This window comes from Carettochelys insculpta, chromosome 10 (assembly GCF_033958435.1).
Source record: "Carettochelys insculpta isolate YL-2023 chromosome 10, ASM3395843v1, whole genome shotgun sequence".
NCBI classification, from domain to species: domain Eukaryota; kingdom Metazoa; phylum Chordata; order Testudines; family Carettochelyidae; genus Carettochelys; species Carettochelys insculpta.
Genome location: NC_134146.1, coordinates 53,280,416 through 53,302,803, shown reverse-complemented (window position 1 = coordinate 53,302,803; position 22,388 = coordinate 53,280,416). Strand labels below are relative to the sequence as shown.

General features: G+C 52.1%; 1 protein-coding gene across 1 annotated transcript in view; it reads left to right on the top strand.

The window, feature by feature from the left end:
* Nucleotides 1-3,377: 3,377 nt before the first annotated feature.
* The window catches only part of ACADVL (acyl-CoA dehydrogenase very long chain), a 31,607-nt gene continuing 12,596 nt past the window's right edge, over nucleotides 3,378-22,388 (top strand). Inside the window, exons 1-13 of the mRNA XM_075004168.1 lie at nucleotides 3,378-3,460; nucleotides 4,362-4,425; nucleotides 8,727-8,799; nucleotides 9,282-9,346; nucleotides 10,025-10,159; nucleotides 12,772-12,916; nucleotides 13,506-13,635; nucleotides 16,196-16,318; nucleotides 17,434-17,632; nucleotides 19,162-19,266; nucleotides 21,316-21,402; nucleotides 21,612-21,674; nucleotides 21,815-21,916. Coding sequence (XP_074860269.1) covers nucleotides 3,378-3,460; nucleotides 4,362-4,425; nucleotides 8,727-8,799; nucleotides 9,282-9,346; nucleotides 10,025-10,159; nucleotides 12,772-12,916; nucleotides 13,506-13,635; nucleotides 16,196-16,318; nucleotides 17,434-17,632; nucleotides 19,162-19,266; nucleotides 21,316-21,402; nucleotides 21,612-21,674; nucleotides 21,815-21,916 — 1,374 coding nt within the window. The remainder of the gene's footprint in view (nucleotides 3,461-4,361; nucleotides 4,426-8,726; nucleotides 8,800-9,281; nucleotides 9,347-10,024; nucleotides 10,160-12,771; nucleotides 12,917-13,505; nucleotides 13,636-16,195; nucleotides 16,319-17,433; nucleotides 17,633-19,161; nucleotides 19,267-21,315; nucleotides 21,403-21,611; nucleotides 21,675-21,814; nucleotides 21,917-22,388) is intronic.

Here is a 22,388-nt window from a genome sequence, read left to right as displayed (position 1 = left end):
CCAACTGCTGCCCAGCCTGGTCTGCAGGCTTGGACCTATTATTACTTAACTATTAGCTAACTGACCTCTGGAAAAGAGTGGATCTAGGGTAGTAGTGGCCGTGCAGCCCATCGGCGAGCCGGGTGCTGCCCACCAGACGCTTTGTTTACTGTTGCCCATGTGTGGGTTTGCTAGACTCTACTGGTTTCTGTCTGATACTTGTTTTCCTACAGGTAATATTAAAGTGACAAGCATGTGAAGCAAGGGCAGGTGAAGTGAGGTTCATGCTGACAGGGACAGAAGGTCTGTGTAACATTTGGTGGTGTCCAGAATGATTCCAAGTCCCTGCCCCACCTACCTTGTAAGTTGTTATATATATGTAACTCTTCTGCTTAAAGGAGTCAGCAGCAGCTAGGGCTGGGTTCATCATGTAGGGGTTCCTTTTCATCCATTTCCCATAGAACCAGCTTAAGCCCCCACCCAGTAGCCTGGGAAATTCACACACCCCAGGTTGCCTAAGAGACACAATCCTTCCCCACTTACAAGCACAGAGTCTGACTGTAGAAAATAAACTTTTAATGAAAAAGGCAGAAAAGTCATATGGCATAAGGTTGGGAAAATACCACAACCAGAGTTCATAACCAGCCCTCAAGTAACTGTCCCAGCTCAAATGGATTGAGTCCTTTGCCTCTCAGGCTCACCAGTCCAGCTCTGTAATGATCTAATCCACACACCCAAACTTCCTCTGTACCCCACTTCAGATGCCCCATTTACAACTCTGTCCAGTCCGTGCAAGCCCTGACATCACCCTGATGCATTCCCTCATGGAGCCTGAGGCATTGCCACCTTTCTGCTGGTCTGGCATTCCACTTGCCCCTCCCAGCTGTCCCACCAGCCACTCTGCTGGCCATCCTGTCCTGCCAGCAGCGCTGCTGTTCTCCTACCGCCCACTCCTGCCAGCTACTTGTCCGCTGCGCTCTGGAGGCCATTTTCCAGCTCTCTGGGGTTTCAGCTACTAGTGATTTCAGCTCTCAGTGACTTTAAGCTCTGGGCCTAGCTACAGCATCTCAGTACCCACCAAGGTGGATTCTCACAGACTAACTATAGACTCAGCTCTATATTTATCTTTGAACAATGTATGGGGGGTGGGGGGAAGAACATATAGCCCAAAGGATCCCAGCCAGCTGGTTCATCTACTGACCCACATCAGTCACACAATGTTTAGATGGAGGGAGCCCTGTGCAATCCATGGCTGCGTCTACACATGCACGCTACTTCGAAGTAGCGGCAGTAACTTCGAAATAGCGCCCGTCACGTCTACACGTGTTGGGCGCTATTTCGAAGTTGAAATCGACGTTAGGCGGCGAGACGTCGAAGTCGCTAACCCCATGAGCGGATGGGAATAGCGCCCTACTTCGACGTTCAACATCGAAGTAGGGACGTGTAGACGATCCGCGTCCCGCAACATCGAAATAGCGGGGTCCTCCATGGCGGCCATCAGCTGGGGGGTTGAGAGATACTCTCTCTCCAGCCCTTGCGGGGCTCTGTGGTCACCGTGGGCAGCAGCCCTTAGCCCAGGGCTTCTGGCTGCTGCTGCTGCAGCTGGGGGTCCGTGCTGCATATACAGGGTCTGCAACTAGTTGTTGGCTCTGTGTATCTTGCACTGTTTAATGAAAGTGTGTCTGGGAGGGGCCCTTTAAGGGAGCGACTTGCTGTTGAGTCCGCCCCGTGACCCTGTCTGCAGCTGTGGCTGGCTCCCTTATTTCGATGTGTGCTACTTTGCCGTGTAGACGTTCCCTCGCTGTGCCTATTTCGATGTTGGGCTGAGCAACGTCGAAGTTGAACATCGACGTTGCCGGCCCTGGAGGACGTGTAGACGTTATTCATCGAAATAGTCTATTTCGATGTCGCAACATCGAAATAAGCTATTTCGAAGTTGGGTGCACGTGTAGACGTAGCCCATATCTTACACAGCAGTGATGACTGCCCAGAACCACCACAACAACTTCAAGCATTGGTGAGACTTCACAATTCTTACAGTAGATGATAGCATAAATTGTGGCTTTACAATATCATGTTGTTTTCAATAGATGAAATGTCATTGCTTCACCTGCTACTCATCAGGCTTTGTTTACAAGGTATTACATATGCACACTTGCATTTTCATGCAAGTGATCTCTAAAGGACACATTCCCCAAAGCCTTCAGCAGTATTGAGCTCCTGCTGGCACATGCCTTACATCTATTTTTAAAATAAGGTTAACATGGACTGGAAACCGTCCCTGTCCCCCTCCCACCAATATACAGTCCCAGGGCTCCCTGCATTCAGGTCACTTCCCCACCTGGGCTGGGCTGAGGCATCAGAAGCTGTGTTCTTCTCCCTTTCCTTGGGCACCCCCTGAGCTGATTGGGGTGAAGGAGCAGCCATCCAGGGTGGGAGTGAGCAGCAATGCCAGCTGCTTTGTGAGTCCAGCTGGGTCAGTTTCTCCATGTGGTTGCAGGAGGAGGTGCAGGAGTTAGGGGTGCAGGAGGTGCAAGGGGTAGGGAAGAAGGGGCACAGGGCCAGGGTCGAGACACAGGAGGGAGGTGCAGGCATTAGAGGCGAAGGGAGCATAGTGCAGGGAAGAAGATGCAGGGATTAGAAAGAAGGGAGTGTGGGGAACCCAGATAGCCTATGGGGCACCAGGGGCAATGGGGGGCACCATGACTATGGGGACCAGGGACACCAAAATGCAAATTTGCTGAGGGTGCCATTTTCCCTTCTTGTTGGCATAACTGTTTCCTGATTTTTCCCTCTTTGCTCCATCCCTGCTCTCGAGATGTTTATCTACTTGTGTCTGATTGTCCAGACTGCTAGCTTATTGTGGCTGCCCTCCATGGCTGTGCAGTGCCTAGCATAATGAGGCCTTGATCTTTGATTGGCTTCCCTGGTTTGTAATGGAATACAGACAACACAGATGGTGATATCATAATACCCTGAGTTACATCATCCCTGAACCAGTGATGTCACATTGATGAAACAACCATTTCTGTCTCAAGATTCCACAGCAAAGCAACTCTCTACCAGCCTGCTCAACAGGGTGCTCTTCCCAGTGGCTTTCTAGGAGTGAGTCACCAGCCCACCATTGGATTTGGGCTGAATTATGGGATGGGAAAGAGTGAAAATCCTGGAGAAGTAGAATGGGGGTGGGAAAGTAGGGGCTATGCACACATGAGCCCCAGAAGGAGGGCTGGGGGAAGGCGGTTTACAATGGAAAGAGGCCCCCTGGGGATAGTGGCCTTGACTGGAGTGATGAAATGGGTCAGAGTGAGAGATAAATGGCTGCGTACACATTTTCTTTTGTTTACCCTCCCCCTTTTCCCACAGAGGAAGTGAGCTGAGCAGCGCCCACAGAGAGAATGCTCCGCTTGATCAGGACTAGGCTAAGTGCCAGCCGGTGGAGGCAATGCTGGGCAAAAGCCCTGGCAGCACCTCACTTCAGGTAGAGAAAACTGAGCCCAGCTTATTGGAAGAGCTGTGGGATTTGAAATCCTTAAGCCATGACTTGAGGGGGGCAGTGGGTGAGGTTCTGTGGCCTGTGAGGCTGGAAGGTCTATGAGTCGCCGGGGATATGTTTAGACATCATCATTGTTATGAAATAATTTATGCAATTAGCACAAGGCAAATTGCATAAATTGGCATATGGGGCTATTTCAAAAGTTCCATTACCCCTCCCATGATGGGGGTAGGAGAACCAGAATAGCTCTGTGAAAAGCCGCAACATTGCTATTTTGGGATACACCCACAGTCTAAACATAGCAAGAGGGATCAGCTCTGTCCTTGTGTCGCAGCTAAAATGCAGTAACTCATTTTGCCCAGCAGGGCTTGCCCCTCAGGCCTGGCACTGGGGGGCAGCTCCAGGGATTCTTTGCCCCTCTGCTCTTTCCAGCACTGCCCATGTTCACCACATTGCTGTGTCTGCTCTGCTGTTTTAACCTGGGTTTCCTAACCTGACTTAGGAACACACCTTTTTTCTGTGAAGCTATACCCAAAAAAAGCCAACTTCTGTGCGAGCCATATCTGTTTGGAAACCTGGGTAATTATTCTTACTAAATAAACTCCCATCTGCCTCTTTGCCCCTGTAAAGTACCAGCTGGTGTAAGAGCATAAGAGCCCGCTTTTGAGCAGAAATGTCCAGTAGTAAAGATGAAGGTTGGAGATGCCATCGAAGCAGGCTCCTTTTGGAGTTTCCCAGGTGGTTGGCTTTCTTTAAACGTGCTGTGCGCGATCACCACACCACAGATACATCTTTTCCATGTTGCTGGTCACCCTCACTTTCACCTATTTGCTCCAGTGACAATTCCACTTGCATGATGTCACAGCAGTTTTGTTCCTTTCTCCAGGCTGACATCACCTTCATACTATATAACACATCAAAAAGGGGGATACTCCAGTCAAGCACATGAGGTAAGTCCCAGTGCCAGTATACTTCGGCTTTTGTAATTCTTGTTCCAAGTAGAGTCAGCAATAGCCAAGGTCAGATGCAATATCTAGGGGTTCCTTTTCATCCATCAGACCCAGAACTGGCTTGATTCCCACCCAGTAAACTGGGAACTTCACACACCACGCATGGGTGCCTCAGAGAGGCAATACTTCCCTTCTCACAGCACAGAGTCTGAGCATAGAAAAGAAATTTTTAATAAAAGGAAAGGAAGTAACTTGGCCGTAATTTGGCACACCACCGCAAACAGGTTCATAAAGAGAAGCCACGAGCAAAAGTCCCACTCCAAGTTGGCTGGGCAGTGTCCTTTTCCTCAGGTTCTTAACTCCAGCAACCTGAATGTCCTCTTCACATGCCCAGCCCTTCTCTGCACCCCATTCCTAGTTGCTGGCCTTGGGCAGAGCAGACCCAGAGGTCAGAGGTGCATCTGCAGAGTTCACCTCCCATCCTGGGGAGAGAGGGGGATAGGGAGGGAGGCATCTTAATCTGATGCTTGCTCACCTTCTGCATGCTCACTGCTCTTTACTGCTGCCCTGCTGACAACTCATCACACCTCTCTGCCACTGCCCTGCTGCCCACTTGTCACCCCACCATGGCAGCCCTGTGGGCCTCTCCTTGCAGCTCTCCACCACCACCCTGCTGGCTTTCAGTCACTATCCACTGACATCCACCTGTTGGCCATTACTTGTGCCCATCAGGGCAAATGATTTCAGCTCACAGTGGTTTCAACTCTTAGCAATCAGCGTAGAAGAATCATGGTTCCAACACACTTAACATGAAAGAAAGACTCTTGATGTCTATTTATCTCTTCGAACAGTTGGCAAAGGGATAAGCAGGCCAAGCCTGTCCAGCCAAGGCAGCTATGCAGAGTAATATCCCCCCGAAGGAGAAAAGTTTCGCGGTGGCATGTGCCCGTGTAAAGAGTGTGCTGTCAGCAAGATGTTGCCGCTCGCTGGGCGTGGATAATATACAGCACTGAAAGTCAAGCCCCAGCTTAACCTGGGTCTTTTGGCTAACTGGGAGCCCTTTCCTTTGGCAAAATGTAGCACAACCCTAGTTTTTTGTAGTCCTGTAAAATTACAAGCATTGGGTAGCTCTATGTGATGCAAACACCATGACTATGGGGACCAGGGACATGGGGTTTGGTCACAAGTTAAGTTGTTCACAATAAGCAACATTCCCCTCCATCTGCTGAGTAGCTAACAGACCTGAGCAAAGTGGGAGCAAGCTGTACTTACAGAAACACACCCAAGGTCTTTCTCCCTTCCAACTAGCTGTAGGGGAAACTTTCCTTCGGCTCCTGCTTACGTTTTGAAAGCCTGGGAAGTGGCTGCAGGTCTGTGCCCAGTACTTAGTCCTGGTCTGTGCTGAATGACTGATATTGGAACTGCCACTATCCCCCAGGGGGACTTCTGCATAATCCCCTAGGCACTGTGGTGCTGGCCTTCCTCAACTCCCATTGACTTCTGTGGGACAGGAGGATCAGATCTGCCCCACGTCAGAGCTAGTGAATAGCATCAGCCTGTAACAAACAAAGCACCAAAGGAGATAAGAAAGCCATGCCTGATGCTTCTCCTGCTGGCCCAGGATAGTGTGGTACTGTAATGGTGCTACAAATATATAAGCTTGGTGGCCTTATGCCTCGTGAGATTTGGCTTGTGTTTGAGGCAAGTGTGTGACTAAGAACTGGGAAGGAAAGCTGAAATGGGGTAACAGCCTCTCAGGCTTTGTTGCTATCTCCACTACACAGCTTTTATCAACAGCCTGTGCTGGCATTGCTAGAAGTCAGACAGTGTAGTCACTGTTTGTCGACTCTTTTGCCAACAAAATGCTCCCACCCCAGAGAGCGGCAACATCTTGCTGACAATGCACTCTTTACAGTGGCACTTGCCACAGTAAATCTTTTCTCCTTTGGGGTAGAGCGTAGCATCTCTGAACAACAAAAGCTTCACTATTCCTTTGCTAATGTAGACACAGCCTGAGTCTGCTGCACAGTGACAACAAAGGGGTGTCCTAACAGCCAGCACAGGCAGCTGTCCCAACAGGCCACACTGCACAGCGAGAATATCTCAGCCACTGAAATACAGCGAGGAAGCATGACATAACTGGAACAGCTGTGAGTGCCCCTGAACTTTATGAAGCTTTGGGAAGAGCTGTAACCTCTCTCTGTGGGCATTGGATATACCAAAGTCCTGAGATCCTGTGATGGGCCCTCCCATGCTTTGTGAAAAATTGGCTTGTCACTGTAAATATCCATAACTTAGAGATGCTTTGGACAAAACACCTTATGTGATCTATCAATTTTAATCTTACAGTCTGCTGGATCTGTATATCCTATTTTGGTGCATGTGTCTTTCTTATATGTGAAGTTAGAAAGATGAAGTGTAAGTCTGTTTATAGTTTTATATATGCTGATGAGACCCATTACTCATGCCCCAGAACCCTATGGACTGGGTGATCAACTCAATAACATATAGACAGCCTTGTTTGTCCTGTAAATCTAGAAGGTGGCTGGTGCTAGAAAGACATGTGGCCACAGCACTCGATACTGGAGCACATGACCTGTGAGGAGAGGCTGAGGGATTTGGGCTTATTTAGTTTACAGAAAGAAGAGTGAGCAGGGATTTGAAAGCATCCTTCAACTACCTGAAGGGGAGGGGGGGCTGTAAAGAGGATGGAGAGAGGCTGTTCTCAGTAGTGACGGATAGCAGAACAAGGAGCAATGGTCTCAAGTTGCAGTAGGGGAAGTCTAAGTTGGGTATTATGAAAAACTATTTCGCTAGGGGCTCGTCTACACTAGCCCACTCCTTCAAAGGGGGCATGTAAATGAGCTGGATTGGTGAATAGCAACGAGGTGCTGCGCTGCATGTGCAGCACCTCATTAGCATAATTCTTGCTATTATCATTTTGGGAGTAAGGGAACTTTGAAGTAGTGCAGGTACTTTGAAGTGCCCACAGCTAGACTGCTTTGAAGTTTGCATAGTGAGAATTATGCTACTGAGGTGCTGTATCTGCAGTGCAGCACCTCATTGCTATTTACCGATCTGGCTCATTTACATGTCCGCTTTGAAGGAGGGGGCTAGTGTAGACGAGCCCTAGGAGGGTGGTGAAGCACTGGCATGCTTTACCTAGAGAGGTGTTGAGATCTACATCCCTAGAGGTTTTTAAGTCCCTGTTTGACAAAGTCCTGGCTCAGATGGTTTAGTTAGGGTTGGTCCTGCTTTAGGGAGGGGGCTGAACTTAATGACCCGCTGGGGTCTACTCCAATCCTAGGATTCTGTGATTCTATGATACTGAAAGCCATTCTGAATCTGGTATATTTCCATGGTAGAGGGGACATAAAACGATAGATTCCCGCCTTGGGGAGAGCCTATTTAAGCAATGGGAGGCTATCAGCTCTTTATCTTCAGCCTGCCTTGGAAATAGCCTAGCAAACCCTAAAAGGATACAAAGCAGGTGGGAGACCCAAATCAGGGTAAGAATTTGTCTCTAACTTGAAGATTTTACCTAAAGTAAGACCAGCTGTTTAGGGTAAGAACTTGCATGTAACAAGGTTCTTAGTGGATTAGAATTAGCTATGCATTTTCTATTAATTTTAACTTGCTTTGATCTCTCTATTTTCACTTGCAGCCACTTTTTTATGCTGAATAAAAACTCTTTATGATCAATCCCAGTGTAATTAATTGTTACCTGGAGGGCCCACCACTGTGCATCTCTCTTGTTCATTGATAAAGAGGGCAAACATTCTCATGATCTTTCCTTGTGTAAATCTTTTACCCAGAGAAAGGTAGATTTATTTGGAGGTTTAATCCCTTTGGGGGTTTGGTTTCCTGAGTGCTGTGCTGTGGAACAGTGTTCTATAGCTGTTGTGGTTCAGAATCTGCATTAGTCCATGGGTGGAGCTTACCACAACTCTGTGCTGTGGCTGGGAGAGACGAGAACTTCTGGCCCAGCAGGATAGGATGGTGGGGAGCGCCACAGAACTAGAAGGTGGGTATCAGTGCCATGATCAAGACAACGGGGAACAATCCCAAGGGATCTTCTGAGACTGCAGCCTGACATGTTCCACAAAGGCAAAATACTCTCTTCGTGTTTTCACACCTTCAGGGTGCTTCTCAGCATGTACTGCCGGGTGCATGGTTCTGCAGTCACTTCAGGAGCAGCTCTCCTCTGAGCTGTGCAGAAAGCAGAGCCTATCCTCGTCCTGCTCACCTCTGCAGGTCTCGTTTGTGTAAGAACTCTTGTGACTGCCTCTCTCCTCTTGCAGGAATCCACATCCTTTGTCAAGACCCTATTCAATGGGCAGCTTGCACCTGATAACGTGTTTCCCTTCCCCACAGGTAGGACATGTTTATTTAAATTTTTCTTGTGGATTGAGTGCTCATGGTGACATTTGCTGGCTCACTGGCCTAAAAGAACAAAGCCGCTGCAGTCACACAACACAGACCAATTGGCTCCCTCCGCAAAAGGTTAGCTCAGCTTCCAGCTTCCATGGACTCTCAGCTCAGTCTGGCAGCCAAGGGGCCAAGTGCACCTAAGGCCACTATAGATCCTCTAGTCCAGCCTGTGTCAATGATTGGTCCCCAGAGCAGCGTCAGTCCCTGAGGTCTCCCTGACACTGTGTGGGAAGGAAGTAAGCTGCTTCCTGGTGTCAGAAAGTATGGGAAACACAGCTCAACTCACAGCCCTTCGAACTGCCCTGGAAGAATCCCTTCTGAACAGGAGCAGAACTCCTAAACAAACATCCAGGCTCAGAAGGTGCCTCAGTGTAAATGAGGGTTAGATATGCCCTGCTAATCCAGCTGCATCTTTCCCTCCTTAGTGCTCTCAGGAGATCAGACACAGTTCCTGCAAGCCCTGGTAGATCCCTGCACCCGCTTCTTTGAGGTTAGTTGCAGACTGCTGCCTATCTGATTACAGATTAGCCTGAGGTGCGGGTTGCCATCAAAAGGAAAGGACTCCATCCTCCTTCGACAGCGACACGTCACCTCCCCACTCACCGACATTTTAAAATGACTTCTCCTCAGGAGTTCAGCCTCTTTGTGAGACCTGGAGGATGTGCATGTGCCTGACTTCCTGAGTGCCGCAGATGCCCATGTCTCCTACAAAATGCCACCAGTCTCTTAGACTGAGGTGTCAGTTGGCCGTGGGACCTGAGGAAGGGCTGGGCTGTTGGCAGAGCAGGAGTGCATCTGGGAGGCCTTTTGGCAGGATATTTGAAGCACAGGGTCTCTGCGAGGCTCAGCTCTGCCCAGAGAGAGAGGACTGGTGTGGGGAGAAGGAGGGAGCGCAGGGCAGGGGCAGAGGGAAAGGAAAGTCAGGGCCATACATCACATGCCCCGAGGCACACCCCTCCCACACACGCTGACCCTGGGGTTCAGGCTGACGGCTAACATGACAGCACCCTGCTGGTCTGTCTGAGGGGCCAGCAGCTCCCTGCTGCCAGGGAGAGAGGCAGTGTATAATGTAGCCTTTCCCAGCCCCTGTGGCCCAGCCCCCAAAGACTGGGCAGAGTTCGCCTGGGGCTGCACCGGCCTTTCATCCACTGTCTCCCATTGCTTGAAGGAGGTCAACGACTCTGCAGAGAATGAGAAGCTGGAGTGCATTGAGGATGCCACCCTGGCTGGGCTGAAGGAGATGGGAGCCTTTGGGCTTCAGGTGGCTGAGGATCTGGGGGGAGTGGGGCTGACAAACACCCAGGTAAGATGGAGCCTTGGGGTGCAGGCCTGAGGGCATAATGTGGGCTGGGACCTCAACTTGCCCTGGCATCTGGCATTTGGAGCCAGGTACCCGGCACAGGGCAGAGATGGGAAGGGCCAAATGTGGATTTCAGATCCCACCGCCTTTGGGCTTGACTCTCAGGGTGGCAGCTAGACAGGCACATTCTCTTGCCACTGGCTCGTGGCCCCTATCTTTACAGCATGGGAGAGTCACTTCCTGAAGGAGGTTGGGACAAAGACAAGTGTGGCCATGATACAGAGGAGAAGGGGCAGTGCTTAATTTGTGCCAGAGCCTGGCCATTCAGAGCACTGCCCAACCTGGCCTGGCTGCTCAGAGCCCCCCTGCTCCCCACTTTGGGCATGGCCATTCAGAGCCCTGCCCCCCACCCGGCATGGCCATTCAGAGCTGAGTCCCACCCTCCTGGGCCTGCCGCATCACTTAAGAGAATAAAACAATTGTTCAGGCCATGGCACCTGTTTCATTCCAAGTTAAGGGCTGCGTTGGTGGCAGGGCTGTGGTCATCCTGAGAGGTGCCCACCCCCTGGCTCCAGGTGTATCCTGTTACTTGGGTCCTGTGCAGCCAGCTGAGGAGCTCAGCCTGCAGCATGCTGTCAGTCACCAGAGAGGCACAGACACTCATGCTCAGTGTGTGCAGACAAGCTTCGCCTTCCTGTCCTGCCGCCAAGTTTCCCACTGCCAGGCTTTACTTGTAAACAGCACAGGAGGTACAGTGAGCCAGCTTGGCCCACCTGGCCTCACCTGAAGCCGTGTTGCCTGTCTGCCCCATGCAGAGGAGGGCTGTCCCTATAAGCGGCAGACCAACAGTTGCTGGAAAGCCAACCGCTGGGTGAGCTCCACCCATCCCATGATAGCTAGAGCGGGACTGTGAAAGTCTCACCTGGGTAATTCAGAGGTGAGGCAGTGTGGGATAGGGAGCCAGTGCGGGAGCTGGGAGAACTAGGTCCTATTCTCACGCCTGGTAGCCTCTTGCTGTAGGACAGAGCTCTACTCCCTCCTCTGAATCTTGCTTTCCAGTAATTCCATCAATAAATATCGGTTACAGTTGAGTCTGAAGGAGCCGTGTGGCTGGGTGCTGCTCAGCCATTCAGTCAGAGGTAGTCCCACCAGTCTAAATACACAAGACTCTCAGCAGCTTCACAGATGCTGCTAAGGTAGAGCGATAGGCAGTTATGCTGGAGGGTGGGGAGAGGATTCAGGGAGACCTATACAGATCGTAGGATTGGGCCAAAAGGAATCTGATGAGGTTCCATAAAGTTCTATAATCCCAAGCACTGCTCCAGGCTGGGGACCGACTGGCTAAACAGCAGTTCTGCAGAAAAGGACCTGGGCATTACAGTACATGAGGAGCTGGATGTAAGCCAACAGTGTTCACTGATAGCCAGGGAGGCTAATGGCATATTGAGATGCGTTAGTAGGAGCATTGCCAACAGATTGAGGGCCTAACCCTATTTCCCTTTATGCACCACTGGTGAGGCCACATCTGGAGTACTGCATCCAGTTCTGGGCCCCTGTTACAGCAGGGATGTGACTGCACCCAAGAGAATCCAGTGGAGGACAACAAAATGATGAGGGGGCTGGACCACATGACCTATGAGGAGAGACTGGGGGATTTGGGCTTATTTGGTTTGCAGAAGAGGAGAGTCAGAGGGGATTTGACAGCAGCTTTCAGCTTCCTCAAGGGCATTCCAAAGAGGATGGAGAGAAATATTCTCAGTGGTGGCAGGTGGCAGAACAAGGAGCAAGGGTCTCAGGTGGCAGTGGGGGAGGTCTAGGTTGTCTATTAGGAAAATCTCACTGGGAGGGTGATGAAACACAGGAATGGGTTACCCAGGGTTGGACTTGCTGACCTTCTGAGGTCTTTTCCAACCCTCTGATTCTGTGGTTCCAAGACAGAGAGGGTGGTAGGCAGATATGTATCAGTAACATCTCCCCCGTGCCTCTCTCGCTTGGTGTGCATTCTCTGGTCCCTCCTCGTGAAAGTTCTACCCAAACCATGCGCCACCTCCTTCACTGTGGGCTTGGCGCTGCCGGACACCATATCTGATGGCTCCGGATGACCAGTCTGTGCCTCCAGTGTCCTGCACTGTGCCGTGGCAGGGTGATTAACAGCAGGCCCACCGAGGCGGGAGGGGAGGCAAAGGGCACAGTTGCCTCCAGACTTGTCATTTCAAAGGGGCCCAGAGCTCCGGCTGCCACCATGTCCAGAACTGCAGGCCCCTGTGAAATGCTGAGGAGCACTCTGTGCTGCTCCATGGGCAGCTCAGAGACAGCATGGAGAGGGAGCCCAGGGCTCCCTGCCCCAAGCCCAGCCCCTCCCACCTTGTGCCCACCCCTTCAGGGGGCAGAGAGCTGGGCCCCGCTCCCACCTTGCGCACCAGGCCTGAGGCACCTTTTGGCGCTGCTGATTAAGAGTAGCAGGGAGCTGCGATGGGGAGCAGCACTGAGTGCTAATATTGGTGTTTAAGTGGAGTGTTTGCTAGTTCCCAGAAGCTGTTGCATCTGAAGGGTGAAGTGAGCAGCAGTTCCAGCTAATCACCACTCCCACCACGTCTCCTTTGCTTTCCCTCCAGTATGCGCGAATGGTGGAGGTGGTTGGAGGGCACGACCTTGGTGTGGGCATAAGCCTCGGTGCTCATCAGTCAATCGGCTTTAAGGGAATCCTGCTCTTTGGGACCCAGAGTCAGAAGGAGAAATACCTGCCCAAGCTGGCATCTGGTAGGGAACAGGCCCTCTTTTCTCTCTCCCTTGTCTCCTGTACAAGGTCAGTGCAGATTTTGCCAGGTCCCCCAGACACAGCTCTGGGCCAGGCTTTCAGCTCTGCTTGCAAGCTGTGGGCCAGGGATGGGGACAGGGGGTGCTCACAGCAGTGGTGAGAGCTGGGGCAGTGCAGGCAAGCCCTGTGTAAGCTTCCCTGGAGTGCTCCGCCAGTTGAGCACAGGCTGCCCTGCAGCTGTCCTGCTCGCACTGCCAGAGCCCAGCCCTCGAGCGCACACTGCAGACTGGCATGTCATTGTGCCAGCAGCAGAGCTGCGAGGTGCCCAGGGCAAGGCAGCCACCTGCTAACAGCCGAGCTGCAGAATGCAGCAGCTTTCTGTAGCTGTCCATTTACATACAGCCAGCTACTTGCAGTGGTGTGCATGTGGACAGATCCACCCCTGCCTTATCCTTTCTATGCACCACCACGCTGCTGCGTAGATGGGCAGCCCTCAGGGCAGTGGGTGCTTTGTCCCCTGCTGAGCCCTGGCTGCCTGGGGGATTATTCTGGGCTCTCTGCCAGTGGTGACGGTTTTGCTGTCTTCTGCAGGAGAAACCATCGCTGCCTTCTGCCTGACGGAGCCCTCAAGTGGCTCAGATGCCGCTTCTATTAAAACCCTGGCCAAGCTCAGCGAGTGTGGGAAATTCTACATGCTGAACGGCGGGAAAATATGGATCAGGTGAGAGAAGCCTGAGTGTCCTGTTACATCTGGAAGCGTCTGTGGCCCAAGAGAACAGGACGGGCGCCAGGCCCTCTCTTCCTTCCCGCACTCTCATCCCACTCGCTGGGCAAGGACACCGACTGAGGCAAAGCCTTGTTCACAGTGCGTCAGCTCCCTCTTGGCTGCTGTGGTGCTCACCTGGGGCGGGCGGTCAGGCACCTCCCCTGCTGCCATGGACAGCGATATATGAGCCCACGGGGCCCAGGCTCCAGGAATATTCCTGATCTGGGGGCCCTGCTCCACCAAACTTCTGACTCCACCTGCCACCCCCAGGTGCTCTCCCTCCAGGTGTATTCCCCAGCCACACCTGATGCCCCCGGGTGATTTAAAATGGCCCGGGGTCTGTGCTGCCATCACCAGCTCAGTGAAGCTAGAGAGGCTTCCTGCCGGCTGGTGTAGTGCCGGGGAGTTGATTCAGAGGCATGGTTCTCAATGTCAGCTAAACCTGCTCCCCTGCCCTGGCAGGTTAAGGTGTAAGATGTTAGAGAGCCTCAGGGACCAGTGCTAACTGGGGTCCTGAGCCAAGACAAACACACTTTCAGTCCCATTGACGGAACTGGGAAGTCTTCCTCTGGGCTAAAGAGAGGCAGTAAGGTAGAATGTACTGAGCATCACCATGCTGGGAGTGAGGTGCTCCCAACATACAGCTCCATTCTGCCACTGATTCCCTGTATGGCCGTGGGCAAGTCCCTGGCCTCTCTAGGTCATGTTAGAGGCATGCAACCAAGGCCAGATTAACTCTTCTGGGAGCCTGGGGCCCCTTAGGCTCTGAGGTGGGACCAGAAAGGAAGGGTTCAGAGTACAGAAGAGGACTATGGATTGAGGCAGAAGGTTGCGGGTGGGGGAGGGCAGAGGGCTCTGACTGGGGGTGCAAAATCTGGGGACGGGTGGTTTGAGGTGCAGGAGGGGGCTCCAGACTGGGTTCCAGGGATTTGGAGAGCAGGAGGAGGCCTAGGGCACGAGGGGGTGGCTGTGGGGGGTGCAGTGTCTGGGCAGGAGTTAGGGTATGGGAGGGGGCTCAGGGTAGCAGGTGGGGGTACTGGGTGTGGGAGGGAGTTAGAATGAGGGTGGAGGCTCAGGGCTGGGGGTGAGGTGCAGGAGGCTTACCTGGGGCAGTCCCCCCTTAGTGGCACAGTCACTGAGGACGGAAGGGGCAGGTGGTACTGCGTGTTACAATGCTGTGCTCAGCTGCAGACACAAGCCCTCTGCTGCTCCCATTGGCTGCAGTTCCCAGGTAATAGGAGCTGTGGGGGCAGAGCCTGCAGACAAGGGACGTTTGCAGATAGAGCTTCCTGCTGCTCGTGCCTCGAGCCCAGCTCTGTGGGGGGAGGGAAGGGGTGCATCGAGCCACATCCCTCCACCCCTGCCAGGCAGGGCCAGAACACAAGGGCTTCAGTGGCTTCAGCCGGAGCCCTGGGCTGAGGGGGCTGTTCAGCAGTGCAGAGATATATTTTACAGCGTCCCCCTTAGCCCAGGGCCCTGGGCTGCAGCCCCTCAAGCCCCTTTCTTAATCCAGCCCTGCACAGACCAGGCCAGGTGGTGGCAGCTGTGCCCCAGCAATCAGGTGTTAGAGGGTGCTGTGCGGAGCGGGTGTAAGAGCAGGGTTGTGACAGGAAGACAATCAGCAGGAAGAGTAACAAGGTCTTAGCTAAGCAAAGGGACTCACCTTTACCTTACCCACCCCAGCACCCTTCCTGCTAAATCCTTCCCCTTCGGCCTGGCCCTCACACAGCTTTGGCACTAGGAGAACTTTGGCAGGTGGGGTGTGACTTTTTGCCTAGTTGTTCAGGCTAACACAGCCCCTGGTGTTTACTCAGCTCTAGCAGTATAAAGGGGCTGTAAATGCTATACACATTGAACCTCTCTAGTCTGGCACCTTTGGGACCTGACTGGTGCCAGGATTTGGCAGACCACGGGAGGTCAGTATTTTCCAGCACATTACCAACACTTCCACTGCTTTCTGGGTTCTTAGGAGACATTTGGAGGGTGGGGGGCAAATTACAGATAAATAACAGCACAAAACATTGAGAGCTGGGACTGCTGGGGGTAAACAAATGGTATGAAACCTCAGGAAACTTGGCCACACCCATGATAAGTGGACATCCGGATAACTAAAGTCATGCCGGGCCACTGATGTTGCCAAACCAGAGATTGCTGGACTAGAAAGAGTCAACCTGTAGCTTATTCCTTTTCCCATGGTGTCCGTACTAGGGGCATTGTACCACTATAACTCCGCCCATGAGGGTAAAGCACGGTGCTTGTGTATGTAGGCAAGCTTTCAAGAGTGGGATGTGCTCACTCAGCCAGGATGTGTGATTTACTCCACCATCTGCTTCAGCTATGGCCAACACACTCAATTATTGTTTGTCTCTGACAGTGTGAAGTGTTGTTCCAGGGCTAACTGCAGTAAAAAGCATGTGTGACTGGCTGTAATGGGGAAAGGAAATCACTGAGCGAGAAGGAGATGAGCTTGATTAAGTCTAGGCAGTGGAGAGCTTACTGTGTCTTTGGGTTCCAGTAATGGAGGGACAGCTGAGATCTTCACAGTGTTCGCCAAGACCCCCGTGAAGGAGCCAACGGGGGAAGTGAAGGACAAAATTTCAGCCTTCATTGTGGAGAGGGCCTTTGGGGGAGTGACCAGGTAAGAGATGTGTAAAAGCTGTCACACAAGGCGTAAGGAGGTAGAAAAGGCCAGTGTTGCTCAGCTCTGAGCAGAGACTCCAGAGGACATGGCAGAGCTCTATAAAGTCCTGGCTGGCATGGAGAGGTGACCAGGGAAGTGTTACCCTTGCACAGAACAATAAATCTAGCAGCTTACCAGGCACCAACTCCTTGGTTCGGCTTCCAGGCCTCTTGCCACAAGAGGGTGTTAGGTTATCATGCTCATGCACCCGTTTTTCCCTTACACACAATATAACCCTAGCATGTTGATTAGTAACAGAGAGGGAGCCGTGCTAGTCTATATACTATCAAGACAAAAAAGCAGTCCAGTAGCACTTTAAAAACTAACAAATTTTGTTAGTCTTTAAAGTGCTACTTTACTGCTTTTTTGTTTTGATAGTATATAGACTAGCATGGCTTTCTCTCTGTTACTAATCAACATGCAAGGCACTACATTTAGCCATTTGGAATGGTGATCCATCAACTATCTGAAACAACTTGCCCAGATCCAGACAGACATCATCTATTTTGTTAGTCTTTAAAGTGCTATTTTACTGCTTTTTTGTTTTGACAATGTAACACTGGCTCCTTTAAATGTCCCTCTCCCTCTGTGGAGCAATCTGCTACCACAAGCATGACAAGCATTAGAAGGGAAGTGCTGGTATTCTGAGGCCACTGGTCTTGAGGTTATGCAGCCACATGGTCCAGCAGTTCCAGAGACTTTAGAAATGAGCAATGGTCACTTCATTTATTTACCTTTACCCTGACCCCAGTTTCTATATAAGACATTCAATTAATACTTTATTTGCATGCAGAATTACCACATGTAAATGTGCAGCCCCCTTTGCACACTACCCCATTTGCTCAGGTGTAAATCAAGTAACTTGGCTCCTACCGGGAGCCGAGTCCCCTCGATTTCCAGTGACTGCACTGTGTGTCAGAGGGCAGCTGGCCCTTCTCAGGGTCAGTTACCAGCATGCATGTGAGAGTGCTGATTTGCACACACAAATGCACAATTACATGTCCAGGGAGGTGTGCATGTCCTGAGGTCAGAGTCAGGCTGTGGCAATCTGCGGTTTTATTCTGTTTTGTCAGTGGCCCGCCAGAGAAGAAGATGGGCATCAAATGCTCCAATACAGCTGAGGTGCACTTTGATAACGTGAAGGTGCCCACAGAAAATCTGCTCGGAGAGCTCGGCTCAGGCTTCATGGTCGCCATGAACATACTGAACAATGGACGTTTTGGGATGGCCTCTGCCTTGGCAGGCACCATGCGCTCAGTGATCATCAAAGCTGTACGTTCATGTTCTTTAAAGAGCTCGGATAGTGCAGGGCAATTTAAATGGATAGTCCCCCATGCTCCTTGTTAGTCGAGCACAGTGGGTGAGAGTCAATGGTCAGTTATTGCAGCACATCCCCATGGTGGAAGCACTCTGAGACAGGAGTGGAGAGTGGTATGGGCCTGTGGTGCCCAGGCTTCAGGCATATTCCTGTCCTGGGAACCCTACTCCAGCAAAGTTCGGGGCTGGGTTTCTACCCCGGCCTCACCTGCCACTCCCTGGTAATTGAAAATAATCCAGGGCCCCTGCTTCCCCACAAGCAACCCAGCTGTACTGGAGCAGCTTTCTCTCTGCTCGCTCAGCATGACTGCCAGCACATCCCTGTGGCCCCTGTGCTGGAAGTGTCGGCATGCACTGCCCCCCCCGACACCGCCCCCCTGAGCACTCCTACGGCCAGTGGATGCTGTAGGGGGTAGTGCCTGTAGAGCATGCCCCAGGTAAGTACCACACCCCTCACACCCTCCCAGAGCCAGCACCCACCACCTCCTGCCCCCAAACTCCCTTCCAGGGCCTCTGCCCCAATCTCTTGCCCAGGCTAGCGCCTGCACCTGGCACCCAAACTCTGTCCCAGAGCCTGCACCCCAAACCCTCTCCTGCCTCCCAAACTACCTTAGGCAGGTCAGGGGGAGGCAAGAGTTTGGAGAACAGCAGGAAAGACTCTGCATGTTCTGGCACCACTTGCAAACCTGCCTCTCCTGCTCTGAGAAGCCCATGTTCCCTGTGTGTCCAGAGGGACAGAAAGAAGCTGACTCTGGAATTGCTGTCAGGTCAAAGACCTGTGTTGTGCCCCAAAGAGGGACAATTCAATGTCTCTGTTTAATGTAACATGCGTTCAGTGGGATTTTCCTTAGGCTTGTAAGGCTTGTCCGCATTTGGGGCCTCAGCTTACTTAGCTGCACGTGCTGGTTTAGACAGAAATTCTTCTTGTTATCCCTTTTGTGTAATGGGGTGAGATCGGGCTGAACTGAGGCTCTGAGGCTGGACTCACGGTGATGTCTGAGCTTATGAGACCCTTAAACTTAATTTGTCGTCATTTCTGGCAGGGTGTGCTATGGTACTGTGAGAACACTGTGTCCAAACAATTCTAACATTTCAGAAGCATCTCTGGGCAGAACCCAGTTAATTTTGGTTTAAACTGGAAAACTCAAAATGGGGAAATGGAAGGCACGCAGAACCCATGGCAGAGAGTTGCAAATGGGAGGGCTGCAGTTAGTCCCTGAACTAGAAGGGATAGGAAGATATCCTACAGGGGCTTTGGGGGATGGAAGGGATGACAAGAGACCCTAGTATGCTCAGCATGCTCTGCTGACACAAGCTGCAAGGGCGCGACCCCCTAACGTGGCCATTCCTATAAATGTTGGCAAACCTAATTTTGTTTAAAATTGCAGTATATGGCCAAATCATTTAGCTGGGACACAGAACAAATTCCTTTGTGTGTATTGCATTAGCTTCTTGCTGTGATCCCAGGCTCTTATTAACACCAGGTTGACCATGCTGCTAATCGTAAGCAGTTTGGAGACACGATCAGCAACTATGGTGCTATTCAGGAGAAAGTCGCACGGATGGCCATGCTGCACTATGTCACAGAGGTGAGGAACTCTTCAATGCAGCATCAAGACCATGGTCAACATCTCCATTGCACAGACATGGCGGCAGTTTCCTGGGGAGGTGGGGCATTCACAGGGGCTGGTCCCAGGCTGTAGAATGAACTTCACCATGGACTACAGAGAATCCCAAACCTCCCTCTTTCCTGGCCAAAGCCCAGGCACATTTACAGACCTGCCTTCTGTGCTATAAACCCAGAGCAGTGTGGTCATATAAATAAACACAATGAAAACCCCTGTCCACTGCACACCCAGGTCGCCACCCAGGAGTGGATGGGAGTAAGTGTCCTGCACTTGGTTTTGGATGTTTTAATGCACGTGTGCAGAACACAGCTATAACAGAGATATGAGCAACAGTACGAACATCTGCAGTGAATGGAACAGATGCCATGGTGCTGTATTTCACAGGCTTAGTGGGCTGGCTAGCTTGGTTCGGTGTTTGGATGAGAGACACTGGGCAGCCCTCATGTCTCTGGGCTTGAGCTGGCATTTGTCCACACAGATGTGAAGTGAGAGTAATGCCTTAAAGGCTGACATGACACCTGTGCACACTTGGGAAGGATGAGGCTCTGAGCCAGTGCCCCCAGAGTGGCTTTGGGAGCACTGTGCTGTGTGGGCATTGTTCCCGTAACCTGGTTCATAGGCCTAGTGCTGTGGGAACCTCGGCATCCTGGCCAAATTCCAGCGTGAATAGCGCCATACTGCCTGCAGCTTTGGCACTTTCATAGTCCTCCCATCCTGCAGCTTGGAAGCAGCCTAGGGTTAAAAAACCAAACAAGCAACTCTGATTCTGTCAATAAAACCCTCTGTTGTGTGCAGGTTAGGTGTTAGCCAGCCAGCGAACTCGCCTGGCATGACTATGTCTCTGTGAAAATCAGTGAAGCTGTCCTGACTCGTACCCTCTGGGGCACTGCCCTGGGGTACAGCAGTAGGGCCCGACTACCCCAGGGACCCAGTCCCCTTGTGCATAGAACTGTGTGAGCACTTGGGAATGCCTGGTCCCTGCCCCAGCAGGGGTGGGCAGTATTTTCTGCTGAGGGGCCACTCAAAAGTTTTGGTAAGCGGTCAAAGGCAGCACTTTTCTGTGGATGGGATGGGGGGTCTGGGATGGAGGCTGGGTGAAGAAGGGAATTTGAGGTAGAGGACTGAGGTGCAGGTTAGGGTGTGGGGGCCTGAGACGGAGTTTGGTTGAAGGAGGGATTTGTGGCCTGGCGTAGGGTATTGGGGTGCAGGCTCCAGGAGAGGGTATGGGTGCAGGAGAGGAGTCTGGCCTAGGGGAAGGATGCAGGAGAGGTGCAGGGTCTGGGAGGGAGGTGGAGTGGGGTGGGGGTGCCAGAAGCAGTCTGTGGCCAGGAGGCACTTACCTAATCATCTCCTGGTCAGCAGCACTCTCAGGCATCCCTGCCTGCCAGCAGCCCCAGCGCTCTGGCAGCTCTATGTGGCTTTCTGTGCTGGGGATGAGAGCTTTGGGCACTGATCCCAAACCCCAACAAAATCTCTCAGCTCCTGTTGGCTGGTTTTGAGTGCTGCTCCTGCCCCAGCAAAATCTCATAGCTCATATTGACCAAAAATCAGCGAAAGGGATCTGAGAAATTCTGCTTTTGTCCCCAGCTCCTATTGGCACCCAGTGCTCTCCCTGCTCGCAGCCCTGGGGGCAGGCCATGGGCCAGATTAAAAGGCTTGGTGGGACAGATCCAGCCTGCAGGCCGTATCTTGCCCACCCGGGTTTACAGTCTAAGTGGAAATGAGGGAGAACAAATGAGTGCAGAGCAGGGAAAGGGGTGAGGTGCGACTGGAAGGATCAAAGGGCAGTGCCTTTACGAATCAGGCAAGCTGGGCTTATCCCTTCTGGGAGCAGAATGGGTATGTTGGGATTTGGGATGGGGCCTCTGATGGACAGTGCCCGGTACAAAAGAGAGCAAGAGGATGGAGCTGAACCATGCTGTGCCTTCTTCAGAGCGCACCCCAGGGCTGTGGGACGGTGTCTTTGGCACATACACAGGGTAACCAAAGGCACATGCTGTTTCCCTGCAGTCCATGGCCTATGTGGTGAGTGGCAACATGGACATGAAGGTGCCAGATTACAAGCTTGAAGCTGCGATCAGCAAGATCTTTGCGTCAGTAAGTGATTCCCAGCGCAAGACACCCCCAAGAGGCAGGGCAGAGCAAGCACAAGAGAAATGGGAGGCTTGGGATGGCTCCCCCTTTAAACTATTGCCTGGTAACACAACCCCTGGGGTTCACTTGGGCTGCCCCAGGGGTTTCTGTGAGGGGGAAAGGGCCAGGCTAGAACATTCTCCTCGGCTGCACTGTGATTTTTTTCTCTTTAGGAAGCAGCCTGGCAAGTCACAGACGAGTGCATCCAGATCCTGGGTGGGATGGGATACATGCAGGTAAGCCAGCATTGTTCCCTCGGCCCAGAGCAGACCCACCTGCTTCGTCTATATGGCCGTACTTAGGAGCTCGCTGTGCTCTACTGAGACAGCTTCTCGCAGCCCCCGGCTAGGGCATTACCGGGTCTTTGCTTTCACAGGAAGCTGGTGTTGAAAAAGTCCTGAGGGACCTGAGGATCTTCCGCATTTTCGAGGGCACCAATGATATCCTTCGCCTGTTTGTGGCACTGACAGGCATTGAGGTGAGGCACTTCTGTGAGCAAATACCACCCTTTAATCGCCTTGCCATTTCCAGCACCAGCACAGAGGAAGGCTGCAGAACCAGGCTGCAGCTGACACTGCACAGCTGGGTGAGGGGCCAACAGTCTGTCCTGCACCAGCAACAGCATCTCCAAGGTGTGTGGGAGGGAAGCCTGGGGGTGAGCTGACCGCTGGCCTGGCTGGATGCAGAGTGGAGCACCATGACTGGTGGAATAGCCTCTGCAGAGCATGTTCCCTGAGAGTCCCAAAGGAAAGGGATCCTAGTGGCATTGGACGTGCCCCCTGCAGCTGTAGCTCAGCCTCTAGGCATCCACCTGTGGCACAGAGCATTCGCTGCTGCTGAGAACCCTCTCCAAAGTTGTGTGTGAGAAGAAAGGGAGTCAAACTTCTTCCCCAGGAGGGCGGTGAAGCACTGGAGTGCGTTGTCTAGAGAGGTGGTGGATTCTCCACCCC